Here is a 20,396-nt window from a genome sequence, read left to right on the forward strand (position 1 = left end):
TGCACGTAAACATAAACAGAAACCAGTTTGGCACGCATGGCGCGTGACTCGCTTGTTCTCAAAGGGAAGCTATTCATTCGCAAGAACAAGGCATACTACCTATTCTAAAAACATCGTATCTCTTTGCTCTCGAAAATAACTTACGAGAATTACTAAAAGTTTGATATATAGTGGTTCGTCACATCGTTCTCTATTGCTAGGAGAAATATCTGCAGGTATACACCTAACACCCTGTATAGAGTTGACAATGTTTTGAAATTTGTCACTAGAAATATAACTTAATTTCTTTATTAATCATTAATAGTATTAATAGTTAAGGGAGCTTCCGTGACTCAAACGGCAGCGCGTCACCTCTCACTGCTGTATACCGTGGTTCTAATCCCGGTCACTACATGTGAGATTTGTGCTGGACAAAGCGGAGGCGGGACAGGTTTTTCTCCGGGTACTCCGGTTTTCCCTGTCATCTTTCATTCCAGCAACACTTTCCATTCTCATTTCATAGCATCTATCAGTCATTAATGTATCACTTTGGGAGTGGCGACCCCATCGTACTAATAGCCAATATATGTTTCATTCATTACGTCCCTGACCCGCTCAAAGACTGGAAAACAGGTTGTAGGTTTTCATTTTCAGTATTAATAGTTATTAATATTATACCATAGTATAATATTTCAGTTAATTTCCTTATTTCAGTTAACGTATTTCTCACTGCCAAATGCTTCAGTTAAGTCACCGAAGGAACTTGGTCTGTACACTGCAGAAATATAGAATAAAATTCATATTTCAGTGTTAATTGAATTGTATTCCAATGAGTACATATGATATAAACTGTACAGGGGAACATAATCAGTTCAATGATTTATTAAGTTACCTCACAGGATATTTACAAAATTAATCTTCTTCTTCAATCCAAACCCAAAAATCTAATTTTCAGTCTCACAAGCCCACTCTTGTTTGAATGCAGTCCAATTTTTATTTCATAAGAACGATCGCTACGGGAACAGCTCCCCATTTGATACAGACTGTAGTTGGATATCTACATAATTCAGTGGATGCTGTTCTTGCAGCTGCCCTGTAAACAGAGACAAATAATTAGGACATTGAATAGTCCTTAATAATTGAACTTCATATTACATAAAAACTCCAAAAATGGCTTTTACGGCCGCATATTTTAAATCTCGGGTATAGAACCAGCTTTTGGGTGGTTAGGTCGTCTGCTTTTGCAGACCCAAAAGTTGGTTCTATTCCCGAAATTTTACATAAAAACTGTTTAGAGTTTTATAAAATCCTGATTATTCTGATTCTATTATCTGGTGTGAATTAATGATACTGAAAAAAAAAGAAATGTTTTGGTCATATTCAAGTGCGCATGAAAGGCAATTTTTATTATCAGTCACTGAGTCCGTTAAAATTAAAATAATAAGCAATGTACAAATTAGGAATTGAATTAAAACACACAGAATGAAGAGCAAGTGAGCCACGGCTACAGGTAAGCTGTATTAATGCAATAAAGGAAAATAAGGAAGGAAGTTTACATTTTTAAACATAAAATGAAGATCGAGTTATTACCACAGTGAAATGGAACCGAAAATGAACGAAAGAAATAATTTTTGAAATACAGTATGATATTCTAGAACTTATATTAACGTCTGCCATACGAACACAATAGCTAGCACCTCCTTCTATGGCGCTGCAGCCCCGATGGGCCTTGGCCTTCCAAACGACTGCTGCTCAGCCCGAAGGCCTGCAGGTCAGAATTTGACCAGAGTTGGGAAGTAATTGAATAAAAGTTATCGAATTATTTGTAATAAATACATTTTTCGGTAGTTTTTACGTGTAATCGTTACTTTCTACAAAGTGTAATTTTTACCAGTCATTTACGTCTTGAAATAAAATTTGTTTCGTTATATTCTATTAATCGCTACATTCCAGTAATTGTTACATTCTAGTAATCGTTACATTCTATTAATCGCTACATTCCAGTAATTGTTACATTCTAGTAATCGTTACATTCTATTAATCGCTACATTTCAGTAATTGTTACATTCTATTAATCGCTACATTCCAGTAATTGTTACATTCTAGTAATCGTTTCATTCCAGTAATCGTTACATTCTATTAATCGCTACATTCCTGTAATTGTTACATTCTAGTAATCGTTGCATTCTATTAATCGCTACATTTCAGTAATTGTTACATTCTATTAATCGCTACATTCAAGTAATTGTTACATTTTAGTAACTGTTACATTCTAGTAATCGTTTCATTCCAGTAACCGTTACATTCTATTAATCGCTACATTCCTGTAATTGTTACATTCTAGTAATCGTTACATTCTATTAATCGCTACATTTCAGTAATTGTTACATTCTATTAACCGCTACATTCCAGTAATTGTTACATTTTAGTAATTGTTACATTCTAGTAATCGTTACATTCCGATAATCGCTACTTTCTAATAATCGTTACATTCCAGAAATAGATAATCACGTTGAAGAAGGAACGGGAAGTTGTTTTACTTTCTCGGTTATTATACATACACGATGGCGATGTTCAGTGGTCTGGTATGTAGTAAAAGACTAGGACAGGACGGTTGAGTAAGGGTACCCCTTTTGTTAATAGCTTGTTAGTGTCAGAAATAACGAGTGAAATGTAGTTTGAATGGCCTAATATCTTCTATTCTGAGAAAATGGACTTCATCGCGATTTCACATAACTCAAAACAGGTGTATTTTCAGTTTTCATGTTTATGTATTTATTTATTTATTTATTTATTTATTTATTTATTTATTTATTTATTTAATGTTAATGGAAAACATACAGTAGATGACCAGTCTCCACTTACAGTATAGTTCACAAATGCAAAATATAACAGTACATATACTAATTCATTATATTCATAATGATGATCATAGTTATGACATTGGGTTAATTGTAATGGCATATGAAGAAAAGAACATAATTGTGACAACTTCGTGTAATAATGATTACTAATTTAATTACTAGTGCCTAAATCATGATCCTGAGCTGATGGAGAAGATTTTGCTTGTTGCAGCCGAATCTAGCTTTATATTGTTCACGGCCATTCTGTTATACTTATGGCATATTCTGTGAAATGGTGAGTTATTGTGACTGACTGTTTTCATATTTTTAGACTAGAACGCAAATGAAACTCGTGTTTTCGCCTGTGGGGTATTGCATTTCAATAATACAAGAATATAAGAATTATCCAGGATTCTACTTACAACTTCGAACATATCACATAAATCTCTACAGCTTTGAAATGGGTATCTGTGGAAAGACACTCATAGTTCACATTCAGAGGAAATTCACTTCTTCTTATTCTTATTCTTCTTTTCCTACCGCTTTTCCACACCTGTGGGGTCGCGGTTGCGAACTGTGTCATACATGAGGATTTGGCCCTGTTTTACGGCCGGATGCCCTTCCTGACGTCAATCCTATATGGAGGGATGTAATCACTATTGCGTGTTTCTGTGGTGGTTGGTAGTGTAGTGTGTTGTGTTAATATGAAGAGAAAAGTGTCGGATAAACACAAACACTCAGCCCCGAGCCAGAAGACTTAATCAGAGGCGATTAAAATCCCCAACCCGGCCGGGAATTGAACCCGGAACTCTCTGAACCGAAGGCCTCAACGCTGGCCATTCACCTAATGAGCCGGACATTCAAAGGAAATTCACTATATTTCCACATTTCAGGAAACGTTTCTGGACTCTTTCTATTATTTCGATACCTTTAATGTTACGTGGGTTCCATATAACAGTAGCGTATTCAAGTCTAGAGTGTACTAACGTATTGTAGAGTGTAATCATTGTTATTTCATTAAATGGTTTTACACTACGCATGACAAATTCTAGCATTTTATCAGCAGTGTTAGCTAGTTCTTTCAATAGGATTTCGGAATGTTTACCTGGCATCGAATAAAATACCAGGCTCATTGTATTCTATGATTTTACTCAAGTTCTCTCCTAACATCGAGTAAGTGAAAAACAAAGGGTTACGCCCTTAGAATATATTGAATTTTAATTTGTTCTTAATGATCCAATTGCAGATGTTACCTATATCGCCCTGTAGAAGATGGCAATCCTCTGTCGTAGAAATAAGCCTGTATAACAAAACTAAGCAAATTGGTCGTGCGGTAAGAGCCACGCAGCTGTAAGCTTGCAGTCGGGAGATAGTGGGTTTGAACCCCACTGTCGGCAGCCCTGAAAATGATTTTCTACAGTTTCCTATTTTCACACCAGAAAAATGCTGAGGCTGTACCTTAATTAAAGCCACGGTCGCTTCCTTCCCACTCCTAGCTCTTTTCTATACCATCGTCTTCGTAAGACCTATCTGTGCCTGTGCGACGTAAAGCAACTTGTAAAAAATAATAACTTCGGATCATCTGTATAAAGCAAGCATTTGGAATGTCTTACAGAGTTTGGGAGATCATCAATGAAAAGTAAAAAACAGAATTGGTCACAAATTTGAATTTTGTGGAATTCCTGAGAAATAAGATAATTCTTTAGATGTACTGCATTTCTTCAAAACGTGACGTACTGTGGTCTGTTTTCTTTTTAAGTATGAACTGAAAAAGTGAATCGTGGCTTAGAAAAATATTTCGAATTTAATTTACTTAGGAACTGGTCACGATGTACTTTGTCAAATACATTTTTAAGATCTGTGTATATTACATCCGTCTGAATGCCCTCATCTAAGATCTTAGAAATATCTTGTGAGTAATTTACCAAGTTGGTAATTGTTGACCTCGGGGCATGAAGCTGTGCCCACAATCTGACAAATTCTGGTTTTACATGAAAACTATATACGCCGACTGACAGAGCAAATGCAACACCAAGAAGGAGTGGTCAGAACTTTATGCCAATTGCAGGGTAGACTGACGTCACTGAGGTATGCTCATGATGTGAAATGCGCCGCTGTGCTGCGCACGTAGCGAACGATAAATGGGACACGGCGTTGGCGAATGGCCCACTTCGTACCGTGATTTCTCAGCCGACAGTCATTGTAGAACGTGTTGTCGTGTGCCACAGGACACGTGTATAGCTAAGAATGCCAGGCCGCCGTCAACGGAGGCATTTCCAGCAGACAGACGACTTTACGAGGGGTATGGTGATCGGGCTGAGAAGGGCAGGTTGGTCGCTTCGTCAAATCGCAGCCGATACCCATAGGGATGTGTCCACGGTGCAGTGGCTGTGGCGAAGATGGTTGGCGCAGGGACATGTGGCACGTGCGAGGGGTCCAGGCAGAGCCCGAGTGACGTCAGCACGCGAGGATCGGCGCATCCGCCGCCAAGCGGTGGCAGCCCCGCACGCCACGTCAACCGCCATTCTTCAGCATGTGCAAGACACCCTGGCTGTTCCAATATCGACCAGAACAATTTCCCGTCGATTGGTTGAAGGAGGCCTGCACTCCCGGCGGCCGCTCAGAAGACTACCATTGACTCCACAGCATAGACGTGCACGCCTGGCATGGTGCCGGGCTAGAGCGACTTGGATGAGGGAATGGCGGAACGTCGTGTTCTCCGATGAGTCACGCTTCTGTTCTGTCAGTGATAGTCACCGCAGACGCGTGTGGCGTCGGCGTGGAGAAAGGTCAAATCCGGCCGTAACTGTGGAGCGCCCTACCGCTAGACAACGCGGCATCATGGTTTGAGGCGCTATTGCGTATGATTCCACGTCACCTCTAGTGCGTATTCAAGGCACGTTAAATGCCCACCGCTACGTGCAGCATGTGCTGCGGCCGGTGGCACTCCCGTACCTTCAGGGGCTGCCCAATGCTCTGTTTCAGCAGGATAATGCCCGCCCACACACTGCTCGCATCTCCCAACAGGCTCTACGAGGTGTACAGATGCTTCCGTGGCCAGCGTACTCTCCGGATCTCTCACCAATCGAACACGTGTGGGATCTCATTGAACGCCGTTTGCAAACTCTGCCCCAGCCTCGTACGGACGACCAACTGTGGCAAATGGTTGACATAGAATGGAGAACCATCCCTCAGGACACCATCCGCACTCTTATTGACTCTGTACCTCGACGTGTTTCTGCGTGCATCGCCGCTCGCGGTGGTCCTACATCCTACTGAGTCGATGCCGTGCGCATTGTGTAACCTGCATATCGGTTTGAAATAAACATCAATTATTCGTCCGTGCCGTCTCTGTTTTTTCCCCAACTTTCATCCCTTTCGAACCACTCCTTCTTGGTGTTGCATTTGCTCTGTCAGTCAGTGTATTTGCATAATATGAACTCGAGTCATTTTTTTTTGTGAAGATAATATTGCAACAGGACGAAAGTTATTAACTAGTAACCGGTTACCACGTTTAAATATTGTAAATACCCTGAATTTTTATCAAGTAGCAGGGAACGTATTAGATTTAAGTGCTAGATTAAAGATAAAATGCGATGGTTCCCTTAGAACATATGCGCAACCCCTGATGACACAGGGAGGGATTAATTATGGACCTCCAGATGCTTTGAGGAAGATGTAGCAGGTGCAATAATTGATCGTATTTTGAGGGCGGCAAAATACATTCACGATATCCCCTACCTGTCGTAAGAGGTAACTGAAAGAGGACCATAAAGGGATTTCATCTTGGGAGCGTGGGCTGGGGACCACTTCTCCCTTAGCTGAGCCTGGCATTCCCTCCAATTGCTTGTGTCAATTCCTCACTTTCATCTTTGCTATCCAACCTCCCATGGTCAACTCTTGTTCTTTTCCGACGCCCAAGGTACTCTGCGAGGCCTAGGGAATCTGACATTTTCACTCACTCCCTGCCTCTTCACCTTCTTCGAAGGATCTTTCATTTATTCCTTCTGATTAGTGCTAAGAGAGGATGGTTGCTCTGGTGTACTTCCTTTTGAAACAATAATCAACACCACCAAAAAGCTGACGTGACTCTGCTCGGCGCAAATCACGCCTTGTGTGGGAAGCTTCATTGGCCCTTCTTTAACGATTAGAAGTTATAGGATTTCTTTGATTAGATTATAATGCTTTAAGCTAAGCTATTGCCTTTCCTGAAAAAATACCATAATAAGTATTCCACCTAGATATCTGTGGTGAGACCGCCAAGTTCTTGACTTATATGAAGTAGGTGGAAGTACTTTAAAGTCCAAATTTAGTTCATTAAAATTCTTTTGTATTTTGTTACAGGCACTAAATTGGCTCATTTGCAAGTTTGCGTGCTAAATAATTATGTGTGATGAATACCCTGTCAGCTATTGTTCTAGTAGAACTCGAAATATCATCTTCAAGAGCTCAAAAGGAGATGTTCGGTTAGTGTTCGAAAAATCAGGCTAAATTAATAGAACTAAATTTATTCACTTTAAATATCTTGTAAATGTTGTTATCAATCCACAAGTATTCTAGTGACATATTAATTAATATCATCTAGCTCAAGCGGGCTAGCCGGTTGGAAGGCCTACGTCCTCAGCCTAGCGGCCTACCAGTTTTCTGATGTACTCTTCTCCCCTAGCCTCCTCATCGTACAAGGCAGCAGGCGCTGTTCTAATTGACCTGAACACAACGGTTGCCTCCTTCACCATACCGAAGTCCTTCTTTGCCGTCTTCGCTCGTACCCAGGAAATGGGCCGATAACAAGGGTATTACCAACTGGACCTATGTTCTGCCTCCTCCCTCTCCGTAACTTACAAAACTTAGCAATTAATACAGTCAAGAAGATATGGAAGATGGGAAAAATGAGGAAACAAAGTCTAACCAAAACATATCAACTCTGCTTAAACTTCTCCTACTAAATCTACTTTTGGCCCAAAACCAGCCCCAACACTCCAACTTGCCCTCCAGACAGCTAATCATCAATTAGCTCCCAGACACCAAGATTAAGTCCTCACTTCCTAAAAGCACTGGAACTCGGGTACAGCCGAGGCGGTGTGCCAACAACTGCACATAGCAGATGCTGATTTTCCAAATTTAAAACCTAAGTGCTGATTTTTTACTTAACCCCCGCAATTGCTTACTATTTTAATATACTAAAAATAGCAAGCCGTGAACCTAAATACGGTGCAGCGTAGCAAATCTTCGAACGCAACACCAAGCTAGGCAAACCCTGATTTCTAACAGGGTGAGCCACATCGTATACAAAGCACGTTGTGCTAGCCATGTCACTGAATGAGTACGTTGCCTTAGGCACCTGACAAATTTATAAAACACTACTCACACACTGATACACTACACACAGACAGTTAAGCAACATTGGGAGTGGTCACCCACTGGATGGGTGACCACAACACCACAAACAACTTAATAATACAAAACACACACACACACACATATGCACTACAGCTAAGCAACATTAAGCGTGGTCACCCACTGGATGGGTGACCAAGCACGTAATACACATACCGTATATAAATTACCTATACTGGAATATTTAAGACTAAATCACACAACAGATCACTACCATTACAGACCGACAGAGGAGCCCCAATGGGGGCACCGGTATCGGTACATCACATAACACCTGTCCTAGACAGGTTGACCATACTGAGACCTAGGGAGGAAACAAAGGGCAGTGATGAAGACACAACCAAAGGGTAGACGAGGAAAAGGACACCCAAGGCTGGAGTGGGGGGAATATGTAGAGAGGCTGAAGGCTAGAGGAAGAAAGACATTACCAAAGAAGCATCGTCTCGGTCAGGTTAGAAAAGCATATACAAGGTGACTGAAGGACTCTTACGCTTTACAGCATAAGAAGATACGTAAAAATGAATAGTGCATTATATTTAATGCGTTCTTGTATAAACTGTAAACTGGATACTTCCATTGCTCCTACTTACGAAGTAACCAGTTTGTATATCCTTAAAAGCACGTTTTCGGGTGTGGACGAGATAAGGCTACCAAGAGACTGGATTCCCAAATCATTGGACACGAACTAAGATCCAATAAATTTAATACTGAGCAGCTGATATTCCTGGCGTATTTTTTATTTATTTTATATATTTGTACGGTCACAATGGAAATAAAACAACCAGAAAGAAAACTATTCAGCATTAACACAATGAATTTCATTCAGAATATTCCTTCTTTTTTAACTAGTCATGTGTATTCCTTCGGAGAACGTAACCTTCCATCTGGAATACCAGCTGTAGTTGTAATATTTCTTCCAGAGAGTTCCTTATTAGTACATCATCATCTGAAAGAGAGGAATTTTGCCTCCTACTTCGCATCGACGTATTCTGAACAGGGAGAGCAGAGGATGGATGGACAGATAAACGAGCGTAATCCATTCAGTTTTTCCATTGTTGACTTGGGATCGTAAACAGTAGCGTTGTGGTAATTTACTTTATACAGGGAGTATCAGAACAAACTGACAAAAAAATCAGAGATGATCTTCGTGTTCTGTTAAAATGATGGTGCAATCGGATTAGAGGAGAATTTCCTCTTTTTTGTTGAGAAAATGAGGTTATATTTTTCTTTTCGGGCGCGCGATTCAAATGGACGAACTCCCGGTACTTGCTATGCCAGAGCACAAGCTGCTGTTGTGCTTCAGGGAAGAGCAGGAGAGGGAGGGGAAGTGGGGTGTATAATGGAGACAGAGGTAATGCTTCGCGCGTATGCACAAGTTTCCTCGTTCGACTCACCCAGGATTGTTCTTGACTTTTACAGGCAATATCCGCAGTTCGTTTATTAAACTGCACACACAGTACAAGAACACACTGTAATTAAGACACACTTGTCAGCCAAGGAATGCATCGGATCATTTCTCCTCTGGTCTGTTGGTCGCAGTAACGTTCTTTATTATTTGACATGCTTGAAGATGCAAAGCTGTCGCCCCATGATTGTGTATTCCGTCATTCACGACATACCGGGCGAGTTGGTCGTGCGCGTAGGTTGCAATAGATGCAATTGATGTTCAATATCACCCCTCCTACTTCGATGCACAGTCACAACGGTGTAGCAGTGACCTTTGGACTCTGTTCAGGATGTGTGGCGTGTCGTGAACGACCTGGAAAGCTGTCTGTATTCTTGGTACAAGTTCATCTTGTCTTTCTACGGGTTTCACATGGTAGCCAGTTTGTGCAAAACAAACTGTACACTGCCTACTGGGGCTGGGAAGCGACTATGCGAAACGAACGAGAAACTTGAGCATTTGAACCAAGCATTACCTCTGTCTCCAACTTCCCAATTCCCCTCCTTTCCTTTCCTCCTCTGACGCACAGCAACAGGCAGCGACTAGCTCTCTGGCATAGTAAATACGGCAAGTCCGTCAATTCGGCCGTAGCCGTGTTGAAACACCGGATCCCATGAGATCTCCGAAGTTAAGCAACATTGGGCGTGGTCAGGAGTTGGATGGGTTGCCAAGCGCTGTTGGTTGGGGGTAACGGAATGGAGGAGCGGCAAGGAACTGGCCACCCTACCGCACGTAAACTCCGGCTCAGGAACACCTCTGCGGAGGTTCGGTCCTGCCTTCGGGCAGAATAACCCTTATCTTACCTTACCTACGTCAATTTGAATCGCACGCCCGGAAGTAACAATGTAACCTAATTTTCCTCAAAAAGAAACATATTCTCCGCCAATCCGATTGCAGCATCTTTCATAACACGAAGAGTATGTTGATTTTTTTGACCGTGGTGATGAGTGTTAAAACTGAACCAGGAGTAATCAATGAATTCAGCACACGCCTACAAGGCAACACCTACCTCAAGAACTAGTTGTCATCGATGAACAAACAGGTGTTTATCACAACGCCCTTTTGACAACCTTCCACATCTTTAACTGTAAAAGAGTGAGCAATAACACATAAGTGCATGAATTTTCAAATGTGTTTATTATTATGTACATATTATGATAAACAATTGGACAGATATTTAATCCTATTACCTGAGTCACTTTAAAAATATTGTCTTATATAACAAACATGAGGAAATATTTCAGCAATATAATATTTTTTTTTTTTTTTTTTTGCTAGTTGCTTTACGTCGCACTGACACAGATAGGTCTTACGGCGACGATAGGACAGGAAATGGCTAGGAGTGGGAAGGAAGCGGCCGTGGCCTTAATTAAGGTACAGCCCCAGCATTTGTCTGGTATGAAAATGGGAAACCACGGAAAACCATTTTCAGGGCTGCCGATAGTGGGGTTCGAACCTACTATCTCCCGAATACTGGATACTGGCCGCAGTTAAGCGACTGCAGCTATCGAGCTCGGTCAGCAATATAATATAGGCTACAGTATGTAACAAATGAAGGCACAATATATTCTAAAGAGACAATCACACAGCATTATACAAGAAAATCTCGCCACTGGGAGGGTCTACTCTCAAAGTAGCCTACATACCTAAATTAAATATATTCCAGTGTTAGCAACTTTCACTTGAGAGTAAGTTAAATAAAACTCACTTGCCTTTATACTAAGTATGTTCCACGCTTATAAGCGACTAGCTATAGTGCCCGGCCCTGCTCGGGTATTTTTGTTATTAATGTTTAATTTTAGAATTTGTGTTACCTGTTTGATGTGATTTTTTTGTAGATTTCTTTATTGTGACGTTGATTGATAGTACATTTCGAAACTGGTGATTATTTCGTTTCGCGTTAAACTGTTTCCTTATGAACAAAACATTTATTCCAGCCAATCGCCATTAGACTATCAATAATGCATTACTGTATACAATTCCAATATAGCACAGAAATGACACAATATTAAATTACACAATCTAAATCAGGGGCTCTCAAACGCCCAAAATCTCACGCGTGCAAACAGCCGTGCAGAGTTCCTGTGCACAGTGCATCGGTCCCGCTCGGCTCGGCTTGGACCAACGCTTCGTCTCTGGGCTACTCGGCTAAGCTCGGCTCAATTCGGCTCAACTCAGCTCGGATTTGGAGCGCTACGGAGCAAGTGAGGAAGAGGGAGACAGGGGGAGCGAGCGAGACAGGCGTGGGGAAAGAGAGAGACAGTGCTATTGCTCCAAATCGAGGAGTAGGGATCTGCACTCTGGTCAACCAAGCGAATTCGTCTTTTGCACCAGGCGCATGCACCCTGAGGGGCCCTAATCTAAAGGTCATCAGAGTAGAATTTCTTCCTGAATGGGGGCTATTTAGACTTAAACGATATGTGGGATATCATTATTCTTTTCAGCAACCCAGAAAACTACAGATTCGACACTAATAATGGACGTGTTCTATTATTTTGACCTCCTCACCCTACCGCAAGGGATACTAGGGATTTATTACCCCCCCCCCCCCAGATTCTCTGGGTGGTAGTTGATCCTTTCAAACAAATAATACAAGTACATTATAACTGTATATATTTACGCGTCGTGCTGTAGATATGATGGATACCTACACGATTCCAGCTATCAATAGGACTGTCACCAATAAGGCTAGGGACCCCTAAAACTATGGAATCAACACTCCTTTCGGTCAATTTGGACGTTTCTTTTCTACCCCTTCTGAATTCCCAAGCTGCACTTGGATTTGAACGGCATCCAGAATGCCGCAATTCATCTCAGCGACCCCGTAAACTATGTATTCGACACGAATATCGGTCGTTTCCGATTATGTTTACATGTAAGCCCCTCTCCTAGGGGTGTCTTACCCCCACAGTGTTTTTCCAGATAGTAAATCATATACGCGCCAAGTTTTCTTTAGAGCTATGATGGAACATACACACATACATACATAAACTCTGTTATTTTGGACATTTTCTTTTTCACCCCTTCTCACCCCCCATGTCTTGGTATTAAACGATATGCGGAAAATCACTATTCTTCTCAGCAATCCAGAAACCTACGGATTCAACACTAATATTGAACGTTTTCGAATATTTTGACATGTCACCGCCACCTCCTCACCCGACCGCAAGGGACCCCTACAGTACTTTTTCTTGCAGATAGTAAGTCATATGTGTATCAAGTTCGATTAAGAGGTATACTGAAACGTACACACATACATTCATAATCTCGGTCATTTTGGGCATTGTCCACCGCCCCCCCTTCTCGACCTCATTCTGACTTGGGCTGAACTATGACTTAAGCGGCATCCACATTGCCACAGTTCATTTCGGTGACCCTGGAGTCTATGAATTGGACACTAACATCGAACTTTTCAGTAATTGATATATATTTCTACCCCTCCCTCAGGGGTCCTAGGAGTTTCTTGTCCCCACCCCCGCCCCCACAGTCGTTTTTCCAGATGTACCAAGTTTGACTGACTATTTTCCTGAAACATTCACAGATACGTCCATAATCTGGACCATTTTGGACTTTTTCACCCCTTCTCACCCTTCATGCCGATGGGGCTGAACTTGGACTTAAACAACATGCGGAGTGTCACTGTTCATCACATCGACCCTGAAAACAATGTATTCGATATTATTTTACCCCCACCCCACCTCCAATCCCTAAGGGTGGCTTACCCCACAGTGCTTTTATCCAGATAGGAGCTCATATATGAAGCAGAATATCTCCTAGACCAAGACTACATTTACTCATGTGCCTCCTTCGAGCACCAGGCCTGTATTCTACTGTAAAATACTTGAGCTGACGTTGCCATGGTTACGGCCGGTCTTTTCTTCATACGATTCCTAGAGCGGGGATAGTGTGGTGCCAATATCTCAATAACGGTTAGTTTTAGGACCTAAAAAAAATGGTGTTTGTGCCCGTAAAGCCTAACCGAGTTCTGTTCTTCGCGTCGTTAGGCTTAAAATGAGCTTCGTCTCATCCTTGTACCACAAATTCCATATTTCGCCTATGTTAGCCTACGTTAATGTGCCAAAGGACCTACATCTAGGAAATGGAGATAGCTGATTTTAGAAGAGGTTACCCGAAGGGTCCTAAAATATAAGTATTCAAAATTTGGTTCAGATTGGTGGAACGGTATGGATTAGTATAAGGAACAGACGGACAGACAGACACACACATTCTCGTTTGCTCTTTCTTCTGTCGAGAACAATCTGTTCTTACTCGCTTTCTAGACGGACAGATCCTTTACCTCCGCAATCTTTCTTCTGAATATTTCTCTGTTTCGTACGTCTTCTGCCCTTATTCGACACTTTTCTAGATCTGATCGACTTCTTCCACCCAATGGCCTTGCACTTTCCTGTTTTCTGGAAAGTGAAAATCATGTTGGGAAGCCTATCCTTTCAGTATGCCCCATAGTAAGGTAATCTCCTTTTCTTCATTGTGGTAGCGATATTTGCAAATCTTTGATATAGTTCTTGGTTTGGTCTTAAGCAGAAATTAGATTCATCTCTTCGTTTCCTGGTCCAAGAATCTTTCTAAGGAACTTTCTTTCTTTTCCACGTCTGAGAGTACCTTGCTGGCATTCAGTGCCGCAATGCCTTAATTTGATCGGATAGAAGAGTGATTTCGATTTTTAAGTGTTCAGACATAGTCTGAATGCCATCTCTATCTTCCTCCCCCGTTCTTCAAGTGTAAATTATTATTATTACATTATTACATTATATTTATATTTTTTCGGGAAGAAATTAGTCGTTCATAATTAAAATAGGAATATCATCTAACCAGAACTTGGGACAAAGTTCATAACCTTTCAATTTCCTTCCCCCAGACCCTTTACACCGAGTGGCCAAAGGTCATGGGAAGACACTGAATATGATGTTAATAACGAGTTGTTACTACGCGAGCCCTCAGAACGGCAGCAATACGGCGACGCATCGACTGCACAAGGTGTTGGAATCGTTCTGGAGGGATCTGGACCCACGCATCTTGCACTGCTACCAACAATTGGTCTTGTGTAGTTGGTTCGGGGTTCATGGAGCCTACAGCAGCATCGACAGCATCCCATAAATGTTCGATTGGATTAAGATCGAGGGATCTGGAGGACCAATCCATGGTCGTAATTTCACTGGAGTGTTCCTCCAACCACCTACGTGCCATCACAGAACGGTGACGTGGCGTATTGTCCTGTTCAAACATGGCATCTCCATTAGTGAACACTAGGGCCAGAAAGGGATGCAGATGATCTGAAAGAATGTCCACATAACGTGCACCTGTCAACGTTCCCTGCAGCCGGAAAACGGGGCCTAATTGCGACCATGAGAATGCCGCCCAGACCAGAACTGAGCCACCTCCCGCCTGGACACAATCTTCTTGACACGCAGGATCCATAGCTTCATGGGGCATGCGCCACACTCTCAAGCGCCCATCAGCTCGATACAACTGGAACTGGGATTCATCGGACCATACCACACGCCTCCACTGTTCCATGGTCTATAGCAGATGTTCGCGGGTCCATGCACGTCGTTGAGCTCTGTGCCGAGGTGTCAACAAAGGGACACGAGTTGATCGTCGGCTGGTGATGCTTATGCGGTGCAGTTGCCTCCTTGCAATGGCGTTCCTGACTCCCAACGTTCTATTGGGCGGTGATCTGACTCACAGTAGCTCGCCGAGCACCCAGTATGGTTTTGCGGAGGCAATGCGATGTCCGTTCGTTAAACACCTGTAGTCTTCCCGTGCGGCGGTTTACGCGGGTGTTAACATTCTCTCTGCGATATTGAAGATCCACCCTCAACACTGTTGACCTCGGAAACCCGAATTCGCGTGTAATCACCGTAAAGCTATGACTCCTGCGCCGTGCACCGACGATCATCCCAAGTTCATTATCGGTTGACTCTCGACGTGTTTCCATCTCCACGACACTGGTGTCTGCAACAGACTGCTCAGCTACGCCGCAGCTAGCCGCAACCACCTCAGGGGCCATACACGGCACGATTTCTATTAGGAAACCCCTTCTCGCGACTTTTGGCCACTCAGTGTATTCACTATATTATTATCGCCATAAGACTGCCTGTGTCGGTGCGACGTAAAACCATTAGCAAAAGGCTTAACAATCTCACCTCGGGATGCACACTTCATTAGAGTCTCTGCATCCTCGGCAGCTTTCTTTTCCCCGAAATACCACATCCTCATCATTTCCTTGAATCTGAGTTCATTCAGTTCTCCATTGACATTGATCTAAAAAAGGAAAACAAAAATATTATAATTTCCAAAATACCAGATCATACAATTACATTTCTAAATTTACGCTTATTTAGAAGTTACAACGCCAGAGTGGTGGGTAATAAAAGGCATAAAGAGAATTTCAAACATGTTGTATTGTAAAATTATGTACTTCGAAGAAACGTCTCCCATAAAATAAATCATGATACGTACGAAATACCATAGTTAGGTGCTGTACTCAGTTCCTAACTCAATTCCAGGAAATAGTTTTGAATGTTTCAAAGAAAGAAAACTCATATATTTAAAATGAAAGTGAATTTGGGAATTCTTCAGGGTTTGAATATCGGTCATTTGATATTTCTAGCATTTATGAGTGAGCTTCTAGTATAACAAATGTTGATATTTCGAAGTATCTAGAACTTTTAACATATAATTTTTGGGATGTGTGGTCGTGTAATACTTACATTGACGCGTTTCGAACCTGCAACCAGAATCATCTTCATATCAATAACAGCCCGGCTCCATTGTTAATAGGTTAACGTACTAGTCTTTGGTCCAGGGTTTGATTGCCGACTGGGTCGGGGATTTTAACCTTCATTGGTTCATTTCAATGACTCATTAGATTTGACTCATTAGAATTCCTCATAGGTAGGGCCCATTCTCATGGACGCGCAGGTCGCCTATACGGCATCAAGTAGAAAGACCTGCACCAGGCTTCCTCAGAGGCCACACGCCAAAACAAGCCAAACAAAAGAGCAATAACATTTTAGACGCAAGTGTTGATCCATCGTAACTAGACTCAAGACAGAGAGATCATGATAGAAATGTAGTTCATTCCAGGACCTCCAGAATCAAATAGAAAGATGTTGACGAGTTAACTATGGAAGGCAGCCATGATCTACTCAGTATATAGCCGTTTCCTTTGTTAACATTATTCTATCGCCTCACGAATGATTTTAGGTATAAAATATTTCTCTTAACAAATAACTGAAGTTGCATAAAATGATTTGATGCTCATTGAATCAAAAATTATTTGATGGTCATTACATCATTTTTGATGCAACTCCTGTCATTTGTAAAGAGAAACACACCCAGAATCATACGTGAGGCAACACAAATTGCTAAACACCCGAATAATTTTATTTAAGGAGATGGCTTGATACTGACTAGAACATGGCTACCCTCCATACTTAACTCGTCAACACCTTTCTCCTTGACTCTGGAGGCCCTGGAATGAACTACATTACCAAGGTATCTCTATCTTGTCCTCCTGTGGGTGGGGGCAATAGAATAACAGCCATGATATCACCTGCCTGTCGTAAGAGGCGATTAAAAGGGGCCTCAGGAGCTCAACTTGGGAGCATGGGTTGGCTGCCACGGGGCCCTCAGCTGAGGCACTGCTTCAACTTACTTGTGCTAGGATCCTCATTTTCACCTATCCTATCCGACTTTCCTTAGTCAACCCATGTTCTTTCGCGACCCCGGCGGCTTTAGGTTTCCAAGGCCCACGGAGTCATTCATTTTCACGCCCTTTGGGGCCCTTGTCTTTCTTTGGCCGATACCTTCATTTTTAGAAGTGTCGGATCCCTTCCATTTTTTCCTCTCTGATTAGTTTTATATACAGGATGGTTGCCTTGTTGTACTTCGTCTTAAAACAGTAATCACTACCAGCACCACCACCATCTATATTGAGTCTAGGTACTATGGAGTGACAGTTGCAACAAATCTTTGTTATTGCTCTGAAGACGATCCTGGTTGTAGGTTCGAAACGCGCCAGCATATTATAAATATGACATGACCTAACATCCCCAAAATTATAAATTATAATGTCATTTAGTGTTCCTGAAAGTAAACGTCTTAAGATTATCTAGAACTATTTTAATAACCATAATAACCTGGATGAAGACAGCTTATTACAGTGAGCTATTGAAAATTTACGTTATTTATATTTATCAGATTCTTTTCCGGAAAGAAGTTCGTCATTCAAAATTAAAGCCAGAATATCACCTAATCAGAATACGGGACGACGTTCATAACCTTTCACTTCCTTTCCCCGAGGAATTGTTATTAGCAATTAATGCAATATAGACGTATTTTCCTCCATTCACTCCGAATGAGTTATCCACAAAGTTGATTCATAATTTTCCGTACTTTTTCACAGTCCACATATTAACAGAGAAAAGGAGAAAAAGTCTTGTTGGTCGAACACAGTTTACAATAAGAAAATAAATGTGCTGTACAAAGAAATAAGGAGTCCCCGAATTTTGTGTCAAAAGTAATGAACTACATGTTTACAAATATGATTTCGGGGTGTAAACATATTTGCACCTAACATAAACATATTTCAAAACTAAAGAGTGGTATCAAAATAAAAACAGTTGACATGCACTGCATTAAATCTATATTGAGATTTGAAAGATATACAATTTGTTAGGTGCTTAGAACCATTCCACTGGCTCTTAAATCCGGAAGGTATCGAAAGCGGCTGGTAACTTACCAGACCCATTCCTTTGTGGAAGCAGTCAAAGTAACACTGAAATAAAAAGCATAAAATCAATATTTCATTGTTAAAATAATATACAGGTTTATGCATACAACTATTCTTTTAAAAATACACCAATGAAATGAAGTTGTGAAAGAGCTTTCTATACTTCTCTTCTGCAGAGTTTAGTCTGTAAGTAAAGTGGCAAAGCAATGAACTACAGAAAATAAACAAACACTAAGTTACTAAGAATAGGTAGTGCCACGCAACTCTCACGGAATCTCGTTTTGAAAGTCATTTTTAATTCTAAAAATATTCATATATTATCAGTAATACACTATTCACCCTTAAATTTAACAAAGGGGACGGTTAATATACTTAGTAAATCATGGCTAACCTATCTATCTTAAACCGTCTTAACCTAAAAGCATTCACACTAAATCCACTGGTAAAAACATATACTATCATATCCTGTCTTAAACTAAACTAACCTAAATGTATCCATGCTAAATCCACACGTGAAAACACATACTGTCCTATCCTGACTTAAACTAACCTAAATGTACTTACTACATCCACAGGTAAAAACACATACTATCCTATCCTGTCTTAAACTAGCCTAAACTAAATGTATACTCATTACTTCCACAGGTCAAAACACATAGCCTACTATCCTATCCTGTTTTAAACTAACCTAACTTAAATGTATACATACTAAATCCACAGGTGAAAACACATTCTATCCTGTCTTAAACTAACCTAACCTAAATGTATGCATACTAAATCCAAAGGTGAAAGCCTAAACGAACCTTCAACTAATGACTGTGAACAACCAAACAATAAGCTAATTATGAATAGTAGAAAGAATAACTGCACACGTGGAATGAAATAAAAACACTCTGACCATACAAATACTGTATGCACACAAAAAAATGATATAACACAAAACGGGTACAAAACAGAATTTGCGGAGAAAGGACACTATATAACAATGACAAACAAACACTTGGTTTAGCGTTATAAACACGTCAACGTTGCATACATTATCATGACAACAACACGCCACTTTTGAAACATCAGCGCCAACGTCAAACTCCAGCTCTCGAAAATAGACCTAACTTAGAAGTAGTGTCAATATGAAAAGAACAGTCTAGCTGCAACTTGCACGGTGACCTCGTCTGCCTAGAGCTCAACAAGCAGCGAGTCTATCATCGTCTCCTCCTCTTTCCTCCCATTGTTACTGTTACATGAACAATAATCACCACCACTATATCACTATGTCCGGCTCCATGGCTAAATGGTTAGCGTGCTGGTCTTTGGCCACAGGGTTCGATTCCCGGCAGGGTCGGGAATTTTAACCATAATTGGTTGAATCCCCTGGCACGGGAAGTGGGTGTATGTGCCGTCTTCATCATCATTTCATCCTCATCGCGACGCGCAGGTCGCCTTACAGCGTCAAATCAAGAGACCTGCACCTGGCGAGCCGAAGTCTTCGGACACATCCCGGGAACCAAAAGCCATACGCCATTTCATATTTTTCAAATCACTATTACATCTCATGATCGGGTTCAGCATTCCGCTAAGCAACGTAATCTCCTCCATTCACTTAGAATGAATCCTCCACAAAGATTATTCATAATTCCCCATGCTTTTTCATAGTCCACATGTTAACAGTGAGGAGAAACAATTATTGTTGGTCGAACACAATCTATATATATAAAATAAGAGTTTTGTCTGTACATTGCTCAGAATTTGAAAATAATGGTATTTCTGTATCGGTCATATTCATAGTAACAAGGAAATTCACTTTTTACTTTTCCGTAATTTATGTAGGTCTATGTCTGTCTGTCTGTCTGTCTGTCTGTCTATGTATTATGTATGTATGTATTATGTATGTATGTATGTATGTATGTATGTATGTAAGTATGTATGTATGTATGTACACGCATCACGAGAAAACGGCTGCAGAGAATATAATGAAAAT

The 20,396-nt window shown here is 41.2% G+C and overlaps 1 protein-coding gene across 1 annotated transcript in view; it reads right to left on the reverse strand.

The window, feature by feature from the left end:
- Positions 1-840: 840 nt before the first annotated feature.
- Positions 841-20,396, reverse strand: part of LOC136875486 (uncharacterized) — a 35,713-nt gene continuing 16,157 nt past the window's right edge. Inside the window, exons 4-7 of the mRNA XM_068228059.1 lie at positions 18,428-18,463; positions 15,828-15,945; positions 10,673-10,748; positions 841-1,072 (exon numbers count right to left, since the gene is read on the reverse strand). Of these exons, the coding sequence (XP_068084160.1) occupies positions 10,681-10,748; positions 15,828-15,945; positions 18,428-18,463 (222 nt within the window). The 3' untranslated portion in view covers positions 841-1,072; positions 10,673-10,680. The remainder of the gene's footprint in view (positions 1,073-10,672; positions 10,749-15,827; positions 15,946-18,427; positions 18,464-20,396) is intronic.

This window comes from Anabrus simplex, chromosome 6 (genome assembly GCF_040414725.1).
Source record: "Anabrus simplex isolate iqAnaSimp1 chromosome 6, ASM4041472v1, whole genome shotgun sequence".
NCBI lineage: Eukaryota > Metazoa > Arthropoda > Insecta > Orthoptera > Tettigoniidae > Anabrus > Anabrus simplex.